General features: G+C 36.9%; 1 protein-coding gene across 2 annotated transcripts in view; it reads left to right on the top strand.

Moving 5' to 3' along the window:
- The first annotated feature begins 4,346 nt into the window (after positions 1 to 4,346).
- The window catches only part of GRIA2 (glutamate ionotropic receptor AMPA type subunit 2), an 81,406-nt gene continuing 67,383 nt past the window's right edge, over positions 4,347 to 18,369 (top strand). For both annotated transcript variants that reach the window (XM_088132717.1, XM_025170004.2), the window contains exons 1-2: positions 4,347 to 4,856; positions 5,577 to 5,717. In XM_088132717.1, the coding sequence (XP_087988843.1) occupies positions 4,763 to 4,856; positions 5,577 to 5,717 (235 nt within the window). In that variant the 5' untranslated portion in view covers positions 4,347 to 4,762. The remainder of the gene's footprint in view (positions 4,857 to 5,576; positions 5,718 to 18,369) is intronic.

Genomic DNA, 18,369 nt, shown 5'->3' with positions numbered 1-18,369 from the left:
GATACATCTATTTGTCTAACATAGGTCAATTCAGACATGATGAGGGCAGCCACGTTCCCTGCTCATATGTCTTCCCTATTTATATATAGACCAAGGAATGGGATAGAGGTTATAATGTTTTGGAACAAAAGATGTGCAGCTGAACATGCAGAAAAACCTATCCTTACTTATATTGCTTCTCAACATTCTAATTCTGATACCAAAATTAAACTAAATTAGACCATTTGGGCATACAGTCAAGTACTGTCTACTCTGTGTGGCAGAGACTCTCCCAGAAAAGGGTTGTTCTTCTTCCCAAATACCTACAGCTTGTTCTGGTAAAACTGGAGTTGCTAGGATCTGAACCTGCAAAATGTGTCTAAGTGCAAAATATATTCTCTTTCACTGAATGGTAGACTTTCTTGATCCAATATGGGGCAAATAAAGACTGTGTGCAGATGAGAGATTGTTCTTACCCACAGGAACATTTTTGTTGCTACAATTGGTCACTTTGTGTCTGCTTTTATTTGTGAATAAATATGGATGCTCCTATTTACTTTGGCCTTGATTATCTATTCATCAAATAGATAAAGTAAATACAATTCCAGAGTACAATAGACTTATCTTTTTATTTGAAAGGCAGACATATAACCACTCATTATAATTTTATATTTCCTTTAAAAAATAAGATAAAGACATTCATTCAATTTTGAGGCTCCATTTTGCTATCTTTGAAATTAGACTCATTTACTAATTACTGTCCTATTGTTAACTTGAGTTTGAGTGTCCCTAAGCAATTATTTTTGGAGTGTTAGGGCAATTATTTTCCCTTTTTAAATGAGCTCTAGCTAGTAGAGAAATATTTCTTCTCATGTCCAGAGGGTTGGGCCATAAGGACTTTATGCATATTTTACATAAAATTTACATTAAAGTCAGTTGAGGGTGAATACAAAATGTGATATTCACAAATGTTCACAAGTGTTACTGAAACATGTTTCCCTTCAGCAAAGACTGTATTTTTAAATGATTATTGTCATTATTACACTAGGAAAGCTTTCCCCAACCGGGACTGTAACTTCTAATGTTCTTCAGCGATCACAGGATGTCCACAGGATGGCTAGGCATGAGACTTCAGTTCAGGCACATATGAAGAGTGCTAGGGTTGTGAGAAGGAGACATTAAAGCTACAGATAACTGAAAAACGTCTTCACCAGCAGGATTCTTTATGATTAAAGATCTCTAAGATATACCCTTGTTATCTGGAAGGTGCACTATGATGAAAAGGAAATCCATTTGGCCATTGTATCCTGAAGCTGTAAAATAGTCTGTGAAATTAAACCTGGTTACGCCAATCTATAATCTAGTCTACATATTACACAGGGAACAAGATCAGTTAACTCAGGTTTAATATACAACAGGCCTGTTCAATGCATCAGATTTAGTTTGGTAAAAGTGATTCAGAGCACAAAGGACACAAACATAATACCTGTCCACAATTCCTTAAAGCACCTGGAAGTTTCCCTGGGGTTGTGCCACAGATGTGGTGGTGCTGTGTGTTTAAAAATTGCCTAAAACTCAAGGAAAATAAAATATGTATTTTTTAGGATGAAAGTGTGAGATTTACTATTTACTGTGAGATTTCATTAACACAGAATTCTTTTCTTAATCGGGATGCAATTAGAAAAATGGAAACTACCAAACATAAACAAACTACTGAACTTCGTCTTTGATCTATTATACTTTTAAGATAATAGTGTGGGGGGGGGGATGGGTCACTTATTAAGACATTTGTTTTATATTTAAGTAAATATGTAAATAAATAGATACTTACTGGAGCAGCTCTCCAAAGCTGTTCTTGTAAGATAGACTATAAATAAAATGACAACAGAATATCCAGGTATTAGAGTCTTAACTGGGACTTATGATCTCAGATTATGAACTGCATGCAAAAGGAATTTTGAATCTGACCCTGAACTGTTCTAATGAAATTCTTCTTCATTTCAATGGAGCTATATCTTACATAAGTCTGTTTTGAGAAACCCATCTTGGAAATAAACAATCATCAGTATAAACTTTCAGGATTTATCTAATTCTGTCACTAGTGTTTTTTATTTTAGCTAATCAAAAAAGAAGCTTTAATTCTGATGAAGACTCATTAGCACTTAGAACCAAAATCTGTTTTGATTCCCATGGTTCAGAAACAAACACAGCCGCCAAGGAAGAGGAGAGTTCCCTTTTCCATTACCAAAATCTGAAACACATTTAGGGGAGGAGAGAGAGATAAAATCTTGAAAAGTATTTTCAAAATAAGAGACATAAGGCTACTCAGCTAAAACCTTTGAACAAACTGACTTTGAAAAACCACAAATGTGACAAAGAAAAACATATCAGTACTATCAAATTGTTACAGCCCACCCAGCATCCAGTGTTTGAGGGGTTCCTCCCATATGATGGTCAGGGACAGATAAAAAACATGTTCAGGCTTCTTGCAAACTGGAGGCAGCCTAAACCAATATTTTTGCTCTTTGAAATTGAAGCTTGCGTGCACATGGACAACATGAGTGCACTCTGGAGAGTCTGCTCATAAATCTCTGATAGCTGCACTGAACGTAATAGCAGCCAGTGGGGGACTTCCTCCACAGCCTGAAGGGAAGTGTGAAGGTGCCTACAGGTGGCAATAGTGCTGGGCTAATGGTTGGTCACGTGACTTTTTCAATCAATATCTCCATACTTCTTCCTCAGATTTGAACAGTAACTGGTTACTGAAAAATCATTGTATTCTTGCCATTCTCCATTAGAATCTGAAATAAAAAATGGCACATTGGGGGATTAGCTAGTATCAAATTCAAATACATTAGGAGAAACAAAATGTTTGACTTTTTGGCATTTTTAATTTTAAGAAATGGAATGTGAAGCTAAATGCTGTAAACGGAAGAATATCCTCCATCATCGTAGGTGGGAGTCTGTAGGGCACAAAGTAAGGTATCATAAATAAATTGGTACTTATAGAAATCCTATTTGGCATTTAGGAAATACGAAACTTTCCTCCAGTCTTTTTAATAGGAACAATTCGTATTTTGAAATGTATGTGGACTTGTCCTAAAATTCAAACACTATTAAATTACACTGCTACCATTAATGGCGTTATTTCTCCTTGCTCTAAATCAGTGGTTCTTACATTTTTGACCCAATTACCTTTTTCTCTGGTCTCAAATAATGTCATTACCCCTCGCCCCACACACAACCCCCTCTCCCCAAACCAGGCTGTGTTGTTTTCCACAAGCATGGCAGTCCCCAGAACTGGATTCTCAGCTCACAAACAAGCAATTACAAATTGCTCCATTACCTCCAGGATATGCCCAAATTACACCCTTGGGGGTAATTATCCCCACTTGAAGAACCACTGCTCTAGATTATTATTGTGATAACTGATTCTGCACTGAAATATAATCTGGGATCCTCCCCACCTCCCACACCACTCTTTTATTTCTATTGTGGCCTTTGAAGAACTTTTTGACAAATAAACAGCAACTGGTAATGCCCACTACTACTTTCAGTGCATGGAATTAATTTCTTACGTGCAATCTAATGTGGTGGCATGCCTGGCGAACCGACCAGTATTTTTGTTAACATTTATATGCAGTACCTGAAGATCTGGCAGTCAGCTTCTTCAGAACCAAATTTAACTGCATCTCCTATTTGTGTATGTGGGTGTGTGCCCCTTTCAGAAAGATGGCTTAGTCAGAATTTCAGGGAAGCAGAATCCTGTAGGTGGGAGTTTCTCCTTTCCATGTCTCCTCAAAACAGCTTCCTCCAGCACACCAACGCATATGATTTTTAAAAAGGGATTAGCATGTACAAAGCAAGCAGCAAACTGCTGCTGCTGCTCCTCCTCCTCCTCCTCCTCCTCCTCCTCCAAGATGCTCCTTGAATCACTGGAGTTGGGCACAGGGGAGGGGGAGAAAGAGCTTTTGAAGCCAGGCAATTTCTAAGTTGCATCTTGTGCAACCCACGTTATATTTTCTTAGACCAGAAGGCTATACTTACTGTAATAAGATGGAGTGGAGAGGGAGGCAAACTAATCACAATTGCCATGGGAGGGGGTGCTTTACTGCAGCATAAGGGGGCGGGCTGAGGAAGGGGTTGGTTTTGAATAGAGGCTTCATTGGCGCTGTCCCCGGTGCTGAAAACGACAAGCCCCTTAACGAGGAGGACCGTGCGGCAGAGGAAACCACCCTCCCCTCTCAAGAAGGCGCCCTGGACTCGCGCTTCGAGGCCTGCGCGGGGCGAGCGAAGAGGGGGCGGAGGCGCGTTCGCGGCGGGCACGCGCACGCCTGCTTCTTTTCTTTCGCTTGCCTTGCCTGGACTCCGTGTGAGTGCGTGCGTGTGTGTGCATGTGTGGTGTGTGCGCGCGTGAGTGTGTGTGTGACAGAGAGGGGTGAATGTGTGTGATTGCCTACGGAGGAGCTGGATGTACCGAAGCGTCGGGACCACAACAGCAGCACTGAAAAACTGCATTCAAGCCGCCTCTTTCTTCCTTGGGCTAGCCCCAAGAGCACTGCAGCAGCGGGCCACAGCTTCCCCCCACCCCCCGATTCTTTTGCTTCTGCTGGGAGCTCCTCTCCAGCTCGGGTCCTTCAGCCGCTTGCTCAATATGCAGAGGATCTAATTTGCTGAGCGAGAAACGGTCAGGGAAGAAGGAGGCGGTGGTGGTGGAACAGGAGGAGGAAGAGGAGGCAGCAGCAGAGGAATATTTCGTGGCTTGGTGGATGCTCTACTTTTCATGGCAATGCAAAAAATCCGGCAGATTTCTCTTTTCCTGGCTCTTTTGGTTTGGGGATTCATCTGGGGGGTCTACTCAAACGGCATACAAATAGGTGAGTGTCCTCTTGAGCGCAGATCTTTTTGTCTTCATCTCCCAAAGACCCTCTTTTGGTTCTTCCTTTAGAGGAGATTTGATTCAACCCTAATTCATGGCATGGAAACTTAAATTGAGCCTCTCTGCTGAAGTAAATGGATGCTAAGAGTGCCTTCATTAGAGACCAGTTCCCCCTAGCCTATTTCGCAATTCAAATGATTGCTTCCCAGTTACATTCCTTTCCCACTAAAAACAGCTCATTTCCACAAATGGCTTTTAAAAGAGAATCCCTTCTGCCTAACCAGTTGTACAGATGATGTTTGCAAAGAAGCAGTTAATCGCCCACTGAAATCATGAAATCATATCCCTGGGATATCAAAAAAATCAGAAGGGAGCTGGATCAGTGAAGGGTGCATATCCTAACATGCTATAGGATATCCATAGACTGAGGCCCCCACCCCCCCCACCCCCCACCCCTTCCCCAGCCTGGCCACCAAACTTAATCAGGATATGCAGTTGCTGAAAAGCAGTAAGATATGACCAAGAGATTAGGACAGATTGTCCTTAAAATTGGTGAGACTGGAGGCCATTCTAGTCTGAGGCAAGTTCCAAGGCTACTCGCTAAAGATTTTCTTTTTTCCCCCAGCAGGACTGATACTCCTACAGCTCAGCCTGCAGCACTGATGTCTCTCTCTCTCTGTCTCTTGTTCTGTTTTTATGTTTGTCTGTCATCCAACAGGAGGGCTCTTCCCCAGGGGAGCTGATCAGGAATACAGTGCATTTCGTGTAGGAATGGTTCAGTTTTCCACTTCAGAATTCCGACTGTCACCACACATTGACAATCTGGAGGTGGCCAACAGTTTTGCTGTCACCAATGCATGTAAGTAACCAGCCTCTCCTTGTGAACCACTGTGTTCCCTAGATTGACATGGTTGGGTCAGCAGCTGCCTTTGTGGATTAGGCAAACGATGCAAAGGCTGAGGGTAATGATTTTGTCATTTATCTTTCCCAAAATATCTGGGAAAACTTGGAGGGGGGGGTGAGGAGTTTAAACCATGGAGTATCCATCCAGCTATGATTACCTCTCACTGTGATCTTTCCATGCTCCCATTCCTCTACCTTTCAAACTAGGTTGTACAATTTATGCTGGCAAATTCAGTTGACTTCCAAGCATATCCCAGGTTCTCTTTCTCTGTTTTATATAAATTGACTTCAGTTTAGGAAAGACCCCACCCTTTTCAATATCAGAGGCCCACATGTCTGAGTGGGGTGTGTGATTTGCTCTATTTTGTTTCTAAATTTCACCCCAGTTATGCTGGTATATTTGCGTTTTGAAATTAATTGTTTCTTCTCTATTCCCCTTGTCATAAGAGACTATTTGAGCTTGTTTTTTTTTAATTTTGTTGTTTGCCTGTTTTCTATTGCAGAATAGGTAGGAATATTAAATCTGATAATTAAATCTTTTTTATCTTCATATATGACAATCCATTATATCCTTCTATAGAAAAGGGCATAGTGAACCTGTATTTTCATCTCTCCACCTTTCCTTAACAGGGAAAATGTTTGGTACTTTGTTCTGTAGAATACCGTATAGAAGTGGCATTGAGAAAAAGTACATTTTGCCACATGATAGTGGCATACCCAGAATAAGCTGGAGTGGGTAAAATGGGAGTAATGGTGAGATATTCTTTGAGGTATTCCTTCTGGATCATGTATTGGTGGCTGGCTGGTTGCACATGGCAGAGGATCGTCAAGCCTATTCTCTACCTTGAGATGGCTGTCTCAGGAGCAAGATTCTATACAGGCTGTATGCTAAAAGACACAATTATTCTTATGACTCCTTCAACCTTTGACATCTTGCTTGGTTTGGCAAATGATACATGACAAGAGAATGCTAGAGGAAGCAACCAAAAAGCTGCAGCTGGATTATTGCTCTGAAAAGCAATAGCTGCAGGAAACACTGAACAGCCATTTTCCTTTTTGCAATTTTACCTTTTTAGAATTATACTGCCCCTATCTCTTTCTCAATAAATCACATCACTTTAAGGAGCTCACTCTTGATTTGGGGAGGAAAGAACTGAACAGAAGGCACTGAAGTTCTAAATTTTGGGTAGAAATGGCTCTTCCTATACAGTAATGCTGCTAGAATGAGGATTACTGGAATAGCAGTCTTGTTTGGCATATATTCAATAAATCTTTAGCATGTCCAGAATAAACGTGTGACCCAGCCTTCCTTCTGTTGCTTGGTATCACCTTGATATTCTTCTTTTACAAGGTTGATTCAAATCCATCTGCTTCCACAGAAGGTCACTGGATAACTGGGCTAGTCACTCCCTTTTATTCCAATCTACCTCGCAGAGTTATTGTTGTGAGTAAAAATAGCAGGGAAGAGTGATGTATATGCCACCTTGAGCTCCTGAAGGAAAAGTGGTATATATATCTAACAAATAAATAAATTTCCAGGAGGTTTCAGTAAGGGAAACAGTATAGCTATTGTAGAGATCACATAACAAAAATAATACTGAGGCAAAATCTAATCTTAAATTGCTTGGTTTTATGTTGTTATTGTTATTTTATTAGTTTTTGTTTTTTTATCCATGCCTTTACTGGAATACACATTTCTTTAGGGGATAGATTTGATAGCATAACAGACTGTTGTGACTGCTACTACCGAACTAAAAGCCTTATCATTATTTGATTTTTTTTCTGCTTAATTATTTAAATATAGAAATGTGTCCCTCATTACACGTCATTGTTTAATAATATAGTCACTTTGTGAGATGGGCGGCTATAATGTAATGTATAAATAAATAAATAAATATCTCTTAAGATGTTTATAACTGAACTGGATTTTGTTAAAACTTAGATTCATTGTAGTGATACAATGGAATAGAATGGCCAAGAAAGTGTTGATTCCTGATCCTACAGACCAATTTTGGGCTGGAATTGAATGAATACAGAGTCTACATTGCAAATTTGTGGAATAACAGTGCAACATCGTAAAAGTTACACAGGTGGGGAATGGTGGCTGGATTGACTCCTCACATGATCGCCTGAGTAGAAAAATAACTCCCAGGTAGAATTATTAGAAATGTACTTTGTCATTTTGTCATCTTCTGAGACAGCTAATTCCAAACTTTCAAATTCATAAACTCTGAAATGCTAACCAAAACTATGATAGGCCCTGTGGATTGAAAAGTACATTCTACAGATTCAAGGGGTTAGAGATTATAGTTAAATGCAGCTGTCTGCAGTGAAAATTAACATATTGAAGGTAATCACTGCCATAACAGAAACATCCCCAAGGCCATCTTAAATTTATTTTATTGTGGTATAAGCTTATGTAGGCAACACCAATTTTCATCCCTTGTATTAATTATTAAATAGGTTAATGCCACTGAAATTTCACAACATTTCAAAATTAGTAAAGTTAAAGGTAGCACTGAATTCTTTATGAGAGGAGAGAGAGAGAGAGAGAGAGAGAGAATGTCAGTCTTCCAGAAGACAGTTGGACAAAAGGAAAAGTTATGACTATTCTCATTCATGGTCATGTATCCAGGGCTTTTAAAATTTTTTGGTAGATTTATTAAGGGAAATACATTCAGTGAACTCTGTAGTTCTGTGATTAATTGCAACACCCCATTATTACAGGTAGAATTAGATCTCAAATCTATTTTCACTTCAAAAGCATAGCCCTCAGATTTGAGAACAGAACTTAACAAAAGGCTTCTGAGTATGTGCAGAATACATTTTCTTCATTTCTTTTCCTCTCTTTTTAGAGCAGAGGAAAGGTTTCTAGGAAGGAATTATCCTTACCACCTTTTTTCAGAAATGTGATGCAGTAAAGATCAGAAGAAACAATAAATCCACTTAAGTATATACTTAATCATCCAGGGATGATTAAGTATATACTTTGAAAGGTCAGGAAATGGACAACTATAAAAGATCTAAAATTAAAATAAACACAAGACTTTTAAAGAAACAAAATACAACTAGTCAGAGAGTGAAAAATAATCCAAATTAAATAAACCTGCAGTAATACTTTGAAACACAATATTATAATGAACCAACATTACAACCGAATACAAATTAACTCACTGGCTATATACTTATCAACCTACTAAAAACTTACTTTTCAGAAAAAAGTCTCAATAAGAAAGTCACAATCAAACCATAATAATATATTTTATAGAGAAACGATAAATCATTTTAATATCTAAGTTTGGTAAAATATTAGAAATAAAGCATTTATCTAGACAACCAGATGTTTTATACAGAGATGTATTAGTTTAAAACTGTTATTATTTTTCACTATGACTGATATGAAGTCATACTAAGAAAAAGACAGAAGAAGAAAAAGACATAGATGCAAAGAACTGAAGTTGGATAATGAAGAAACGGGAGGAAAGGAGGAATGAAATAGAAGGAAGAGGAAAGGTTAGAGAAGTAATAAGTTAATGTAAGTGTCACAAGCGTGAGATGGGCAGCTATATAAATATAATAAATAAATAAAATAAATTCAGCTTCGAAGAAATTATTATTTCAATATTTGTCAATTATCCCATCTTAAAAATATGAATAGTTCACAATAAAAAGATTCAATAACATGTGGAAAAAAATCTATAGAACTTTTATAACATGACCAACAATTCATATTTAGTAAGAAAAGAATATACCACAGCCGTCAAAATTAAGCCCTGAATGTTCAAAGGAACAGTTTGCTTTCAGCAGATTTTAAAGAGGCCTGGCGTAGGGCTGACCAGGCCTCTGGAGGAAGCTGTTACCCAGGGCAATGGTAGATATCAACAAGGCTTGACCCAAAGCTTCACTTCCCTAACCTCTTGCTGGGCAGGGTCTACCCAAAGATCTTCCTTTCAAGAAGATCGCATGGTGTGTGTAGATTCACTTTGGATGAGAGTCTCCTTCATAAATTTGTCCCTATTAGTCTGGGAGAAGTGTTAAGTCTACCTGGTAACATAGAAGTCACACTCAAAATATATTGGCAAATACATGCTCAGGTGGAAGGCTTGGGGTGACATGCAGACTTGCATATGATTCAAGTAAAGCATTGTAAGAGAAATCATTCCCTCCCCAATAGATGGCTTCATCCTCTGCCATCACAGGAAACAATTGTGTGGCTCTATCTGCCAAACAATTGCTTCCTGCTCAAATGGTCACAAAAGCATATTACATGGTCTGCCATCTTTAGCCTGGGCCTGCTCTAGACCAGAGATTATGGGTAAGCCTTCATCCTTAGTAGGTTTCTCATTTATTGGCTGTGCTTCATATTCCTGTAACATTTTAAATTAACTCATAACTGCCTGAAATTTTCATAATCTATTTAATATAATATTAGTCAGTGTTCAGGCCTGTTGGATTTGGATTAGGAAACCCAAATCGAAGTGTATTATATTTTGATATTAACATTACAGTGTCAATTTAAAATTTAAAATGGCTTTTTTATCTTGTAATACCTTGCTGAAGACTGTTGTGAAACTCCTCTGTCCAGGTTGTTATTCTGCAGTTGCTTCCTTAAGCTACTAATATGTATATCACAGGATATATTATAAATATGCTATGTTATAACACTATTTTACTAATGTGATTCTTTTTGAGAATTTGTATATAAATTAATGAATATGAATTAGTGATTTCCTTCAGCCTTTGTAAAAACATTTGGCTAATTTAGATAACCGCTACAGCTCAAATGCTGATATAAACTTCAAAGAAGGTAAGATTCTTGGTTATTTATTCTCAGCCTCTTAACTATAATTTTTATACCTGAGTGTGGCAGCAGAGGAATGAAAAATATTTTTCTGGATATTCACTGTAGCATATTGACTGAAATAGAAGTAATGCAGATAATAATCACTTGAGCTAGGTGGTGTAGTAGATAGATAAATGGGTATACTTAACAGCTTTCCATTGTTTTTTTTCTATTTAATTTTACCAACAAGAAGTAAATAGAAAATTACTGTATCCCCAACACCTTCCTTAGATTCCTTCCCAGTGGTATAGCTTAAAGATTATGAATACTTATTTATTTGAATATATACTGCTTTTTATTTTATTAAAAATCCCAAATTCCTTATAGTAAATATTTTTAAAACATAGTATTGAAACTACAAATCATGATCATCATCATCTCATCAATAATTTTGGTTAGTTTACAATGAAGCATTCAGGGATTAGTCAATGAAATAAATAAAACTTCAACAAAAAAACTTTAGTGACTTCAATACAGCGAATGCCATGCTGGAAAATGATTTTCTCCATACCACCGTTAAATGAGCCTTAGCAGGACATGGCACAGTAAGAAGACTATGTAAAAACAAGGAAAGGCCATGGAAGAAGGTAGTTTCTCAGACAACTTGTTCCAGAGCTGTTTGGGGGCTTATAAACTTCTCTAATGCATTTAACATAGTACTGTACCTAATTTGTTCTCATTTGCCCTTTCCACTCAAGCATGTCATGTACAACATAAGGTGGGGAGGGGCATTGATTTGCACTAGTTTCAACTATTAAACTACTCTCAAAGATACTCCCTAATGAAGTACTCCATATTAAAGAATCAAATTGGCCAAGTATATCTGATAGTTGGCATCTTAACCACTGAGGCCACTTAGTTTTCTATTGACAAAGATGAATCACCAGATCACTCAAAACCTGCTTATATGACAGTTTTAACTGACAGTGCCATTATGGAAAAGCATCAGGTGATACGTACATTTCATTTTTGGCTCAGATATGCAAAGTGAACAAGTAAAATCAGCAAATAAAAACAGGATATGCAAAAGCAAAAGTAACTTAAATTTTTCAGATTGGACTTTACAGACGTTAAAGGAAGGCTAGAATTTTCTATAGATAATCTTAAAATGGAACATTGTCCTGGATTCATGAAGAATACACTAAGGGAGAATATAAGATTTTTCGGTCTAACCTTTCTTGGCAGAGATGGTAGTGGCAATAATTTTATTAAATTCAGGATTGCCTTCCTTTCTGGTAAATACAGTACTTTTGGATATAGCTGTGACCAAAGATTAAGGAAGAAACGTCAAAGTTATACAGAATGTAGCAAGAAAAAAGAAAAGAAAGATTTGAAGCTTGGAATATATCAGGTATCCTCACCTGGGGTCCTCCAGTTGGTTTAGACTCCAATTCCTATTGATTTTTTTTTTTTTTTTACCTTGACATGTGTTTTTAGAGTTGATGGAGGTAATCCAACAAATATCAGTTAGGAGAAAGTTGGGAATAGGTGTTCTAGAACAGAAAGTCAGGAAGTATGATTGTATAATTATTCTAGAATTAACTCTGGTATTCAGTTCTTTCAGTGTAAGTGACAGCTTGCTTTAATTCACATGTTATGCCTACCAATGCAGTTAAAAATTGCCAAGAGGATTAAAGCACACATTTTTTTAAAAATGTAAAAAAAAAAAACCGTGAATGTGACCTGAGAGTGACCTGATAGTTGGGAAGACTTACATTTTTGTTTTTAGCTTATAAATGCCATTACTACACATTCAAAAGCAAATGATAAAGAAAGAAAAGTAAATAATTTAATATGATTATGTAAAAGTATGCATTATTAAATATATTTAATTAAGGACAAGAATAGTGCAATTTACGCTGGTCTGTGACTGTAATAAAAATTTGATTTGATTTGACAGTGCAATTGACAAAGATACCATATTAAATGCTACCTTTTACAAAAGATCCCAGTGCTAGGCAGATCCACTTAACTCCGTGGGCCTTACTTCAAAGTATACAGGCGGGGATTGATATAAATCTTTTATGAGACTGCTGGCGGAAAGGTGTCCACCAGATGGCAGCATGATCCTAGCAACAGGAAGCCTGCACCAATTTGTTCACCCACTTTGTTATGTTCAGCAATGGAAACGGATGCAGAGATGCGAATTGCCAAAAAAGTAGTCAGCGTATGTGCATATCCGTAGAGCGAGCAAGCGAGAGATAGAGAGAGAAAGAGAGAGAGAGAGTATAATATATCTGAAATACGGCTAATGATAGATTAACCAAAAGACATGACCTAAAGTGCACTGAAAATGTAAATAACAGTATTTAAATGATGTCAACAAGAAATCAGACACAAGACTTGTATTCTTCTTGTGAATGTTCCCATGCTTTCCATGACCAGAAAGGCAGATATATTTTTTTAAGAGAACAGAATGTTATTGAAATATATTCCTAATTTTGCTGTAGGTTTTGACATTATGTATGAATTATATGTGCCATGTATGTGTGATGTGGCCTTCCAGAATTCAAATTTTCTGTCTCTACAATCCCTTAGGAAGTATCGTTCCTTGTGGCATTCTGAGAAAAAATAAATAAGATTGTCTTTTGCTGGAACTTCCTAAATTGCTTTTGCCTCCCTCTCCCCCACCCACACAACCGCATATTGAGAGTTCGGCAGACTTGCTCAACTGGTTTATACCTTTAAAGTCCTAAATAATGTTGGGATCGAAATATTAATAAGGGACCATTTTGCTACGTATCTGCCTAAATCTAAACTCTGAGTCTGTGGACCTGTTTTAGATTTCTACATTAGCAAAAATTAGGAAAGAGAAGAGAGAACACTTTTCAGATATTACTGCAGACAAATGAGGGGAATATTAGTGCCCTTATTTTCTTCTCCCAAGGCATTAAAGAATATGTTCTTTCAGACTATTATGGCATAACTGCATACATATCTCCATAGTGAATTAAGTGGAAGCCATTCCCAGGTAAGCATGTGTAGCAAACTCTCCCCATTGGGTGTGTTATCGTTCCCAGAATCCACGTAGAACCATTTCTCATGCTGCTGATTGCAAATGGAAGCTGTACTATCAGCTTCATTAACACTAGGCCTCTGGAGTACATCAGGTTGGAGAAAGCTGCCATTTACAGCCTTTGTGCCTGATTCCTTTGAAACTTTTATGCAAGTAAAGTAGAGTAGAGTAGAGTAGAGTAGAGTAGAGTAGAGTAGAGTAGAGTAGTCAATTCTAATATGTTCTGCAGAGACCTCTGGTGTCCATTGGGGCAGACAAAAAGGGAGAAAAATGTTTGTATCTCTTATTTCAACTATTCTAAGCATTTAACTCCGGTTTTTAAAAAATGCAATTACAAGCACACTAATCATTTACTCCTAGGACAGGTCAGGATAAGAAATAAGGTGAGGGGTTAAGAGAGCTTAGATTCTCAGCTCCTCCCAGGCTACTTAGCCCCTGCCACACCTTCTCTGAGGCTTCCCAAGGACAGAATTTGCTATCCTTGGGAATACCCAGCACTGGAGATTGTCAAGGGAGTGGAAAGAGGATCTGATGTTGTGTTTTCACTTCAGAGTTCAAAGTCCCAGACGTAGGAGACTGGAAACAAAATAATTATATGGCCTATGAAGCACTGCGCCAAGACCTATAGGATTGCAATCTACTGGTATCTTGTACAATTGCAGTGGGAGTAAATTTCTCTTTGATGGGAGCTTTTTCTGTGCTGCAGAAAGGATCATGGGAGAGATGAAGCTCCAGCTCCATCCCTGTTCATAAGTTGGCTATACTTTATTTTTAAGATCACCCATATTTGAGTAAAAGGTTTTGGAGGAATACTGCAACAGTGTAGATCTTGAGAAAACAACTGCAATCTAGAACTTCACTGTCATTAGATTGATTAAAATATGGTTATTATCTGAAAATAATTGTATTTAATATAAGCCAATGTTAATATTTTTAAAAAATGATTTAAATACCATAATGAAAACAAGTGTTATATTCTGGAAGAGACTACTACATTATGTATTTTATGTGATATATTGTTGTAACTTGTATGAGTGTATTTATATAAACAGAGAGGTATAAAAATCATCATCCTCATCGCCTAAACCACTATTGCTCAACTAGCGCTTCTATAGAAATGTGATAGGACTATAACTCTCAGGATTTCCAGTTCAGTGAGAAATTTAATCACATCACTTGCTCTTCCTGTAATGTGATATATGCTATCACCTGCCAGCAATGCCCCTCTGCCCCCCAAAAATAATGGACAAAAGTTTAACATCAGGAATCAAAGCAAGGATAAAGTAATATTATTTCAACTTCCTAGGTTGAAATGTCATTTCTGTAGATCTCATAGAGCAGCCATTTTGGAAAAAAGAAACTTTACCAGCACATGCAAAGGTTTCAGGCCTCAACAAACACAATGGGTTTTTTAACACATTACAATTGTTAATTGATAAGATACTTGTATTTGTCTCACATACAATCATATTTAACTTCATCTCTATAATCACCCTTGCCCCTTGCCCCCACCATCCAAATTTAAATCCTATTTCAGTTTAGCCATTCCATGGTTGTGGTGTGAACAGGAATTGATTGTGTGATTCATGACGAGTTTTATTTAGTATTGGATAAACAGTGCTTTGATCAAGCTAAAAAGAATTACCATACATTTCATTTTATAATTATTGGTTATATGCCAATGGCTTTGATGCATATGAGAAGTCCCACCTTACTTTATTGTTATCTTCTGTGACCAGAGTAGCATTTAACATAAGCCAACATTCTCACTTGACAAACAACTTTTTCGATGTTTTTCTGAAAATAGCAAAATACTGTACATTCTCTGTTCTTTCATTCCTAATACTTCTTTGACTTTCAGTGTGATATTATAAGATATAGTATTAGATTATGATTTATTATCAGAAGAAAAGTTAAGTATGGGCTTCTTCACTTGAAAACTATTTGAAATTCATTTTTTTATCTACTACCATAGCAACACGCAAATAAATTTAACTACATTTGTGACCACCTACTCAAACCTTGGGAATAGGACTAAGTTCCAAATGAATCTTTGCAGTACTCATTGAATTAATTCTTATTAGTTAGGCTGCTGTATATCTTTAAATTCACTGCAAGTTATGTTTTTAAGTGATGGTCACTTATGTTTCATTTTAGTAGCTGATCCAATTTCACTTGCATAATGGTGTACTTGGTTGAATAAGACACTGCATTTCCCTCGATGCTGTAAGTTAAGAATGCCTTGTCAAGCAGCACTGACAAAACTATTTATAAATGTGTCATGTTGTATCCAGAAGTCTTCTGAATACTAAAAAATCTCAGTAAAAACGATTTACTGAAATTTATAGCAATTGATAATATTTTATTAAGATATCAATAAATCCTATAATGTTGATAAAAGTGTATTCATAATTGAAGCTTTGCAGTTTGCTGCTAATTGATCTTTTTAAATGGCTCCATCAGTTCTGGATGATATGTTTTTAAAATACAGTACAACTCTTTATTCTGCCTTGTTTTGCCATTGGGAAATGATCAGTTATTTAATTTATTCCATTCCATTTAATTAATGGATATACTTACATGGAATAAATCCTAACGATCATGTTACTGGATGTGTTTCACTGCTTTCATCACGGTTGCAGAGGAAACAACATAACAGGTATTAAAATACTGTTGGAAAAGGGCCCTTTAAAGGTGATGTGTGGCTATACCTTCGGTGTAAGGCTTAATTACTTGGAAATTATACTTGCACAACAAATTGTTGTCATTTGTATATTTTAATTAGAAAGGTGTGTCTTAGAATCATGAAGCTGGAAGGAGCTATCGAGTTCAACCCCCTCTTCAGTGCAGGAATTACAGTCAAACCAACCCTGGCAGCTACACATATTTCCACACACAGGAACTCACCACCTCCCATGATAATTGCTGAAACTGCTTTTACTTTTAGGAAGTTTTTCCTAACATTCAAGTGGAGTTGGCTTGGACACCATTTAAATAATTAATGGCATTAAATAAAAAAATGGCATTAGTGCATACATTCCCATTGTTTTCTTTGAAAGATATATGTTGAAATACAATAGTTTATAGCAGCATTTCCTAACTTAGTTCTTTGCAGACTTTTTTCTTATTCTGTCTAAATGCTCCATCCTGGATGATGATGATGATGTTGATGATGATGATGCATCCTGCAACAATACCTTTAGCACCATCAAATAACATCTACCCCAGGTCATTGGGAAGGACTCAATAGGTGGATAAAAATGCCAAATCCAGTCTAAACATCTGGCTGACTGTGCGACCAACAATAATAATAATTTTTATTAAATTCATATGCCCTCTGACTCCCAGCCACTCTGGTCAGTTTTAATGGCATGCCACTGGGACAATGTAACAACTGTGCTATAAATATTTGGAATGCGTCAAGTTGGAGAAGATAGCATAACCTATAAGGGAATGAAAGAATGTGAAACAGGGATGTTTTCTGCATAGAAAAAGAAATTCCTAAGTGGTAACTGTCAATTCACATATCCTACCCTTTGTTTACTCAATCATCATGAAAGATGTCTCAGATAGTACATGACAGTTAAGTTATTTTATTGTCACTCATTAGGTATTTGCATTTATTGAACTCTATTAAAATGGCATTAATATGAGTAGATTTCTTTCAGGACAATCCATAGTATAATCAGGAATATAGCTTTTCTGTAAGCAAATTAGAAAGTAGCGTCTGAGGTGTTAAAAATATGTGTAGATTACATCCCATCAGACAGTCCATTACCAGTTGCTGTATTGATTATCCTATTAGCTCATGTGTGTTAACTAAAATTTCCTTCAAAAAAGTACTTTAATCTGTTCTGGTTATTTTGATGCCCTCCTGGAATATACAATACATACATTGCTTCTAATCACTTTGTGCTTTCAAAATGCTCAAGTGTACCTCCCCAGAATTATGTTTTTAGGACAATATGATACTTCAATTCAATTCGAAAAAGATTCTACATTTGTTCTGACATGTACTCCAAAGCACCTTTTTGAAGTTCAATCTGAAGCACTGCACATGTCACGAAGAACACTTTATTCTATGTTTGCAGGAATTGTGAAATGTGGGCTGAATGCTTCTGAACAAGTCTTACATTTAATTCAGTATATGCTATTCAGTTAAGTGGATTTGACTACACCAGAATGTTACATCTTCCCATTCCAATGTTCTGGCAAGTAAATTCCATAAGCAGACTTGAATTAGTCACATTTCTAAATGTCATGAATCCTATAAAATGGCTGTTACAAGCAGAAATTATCGGCTGGACTTTCAACTTTCAAACATTTATTTGTATTGTTAGTTTTCAGATTAAGACTGGAAGATAGGGAGTATAATGCACAAATCCACTTGTGGACCCTTCTAATTTTAGCCAAATTACTTCAACTTTCTCAGTTACTAATTGAGTCGCCACAAAAAAATAAGGAAGTAGGTGTTACTGGTTCCATTGCCAGCAATCCACCATACAAACTTCAGTGTAAATACTTCCTGACTCTTTTTCTCAGAATGCCTACTAGCCTGCAAGTCCTGAACACTTAGACTTGATTAATAACGCATTCAGTAATCAAGGTCCTCTGAATACATGGTACTGTAGGTTCAAAGAATGAATCCATTTGTTTTTAACAGAGTTTTCTTCTATTCGTTTAGTAATTCACTTACTAATTACTTAGAATCCAAAGACCAATGAAATAAATGTTGTAAAGCCAAGTGAA

Source organism: Python bivittatus, unplaced genomic scaffold (genome assembly GCF_059951505.1).
Source record: "Python bivittatus isolate LINGU-HERP-01145 unplaced genomic scaffold, Pbiv_v1 ctg000070_np1212, whole genome shotgun sequence".
Taxonomy (NCBI): Eukaryota; Metazoa; Chordata; class Lepidosauria; order Squamata; family Pythonidae; genus Python; species Python bivittatus.
The sequence above is the reverse complement of the archived record's forward strand: the minus strand, read 5'-3'. Positions and strand labels throughout refer to the sequence as shown.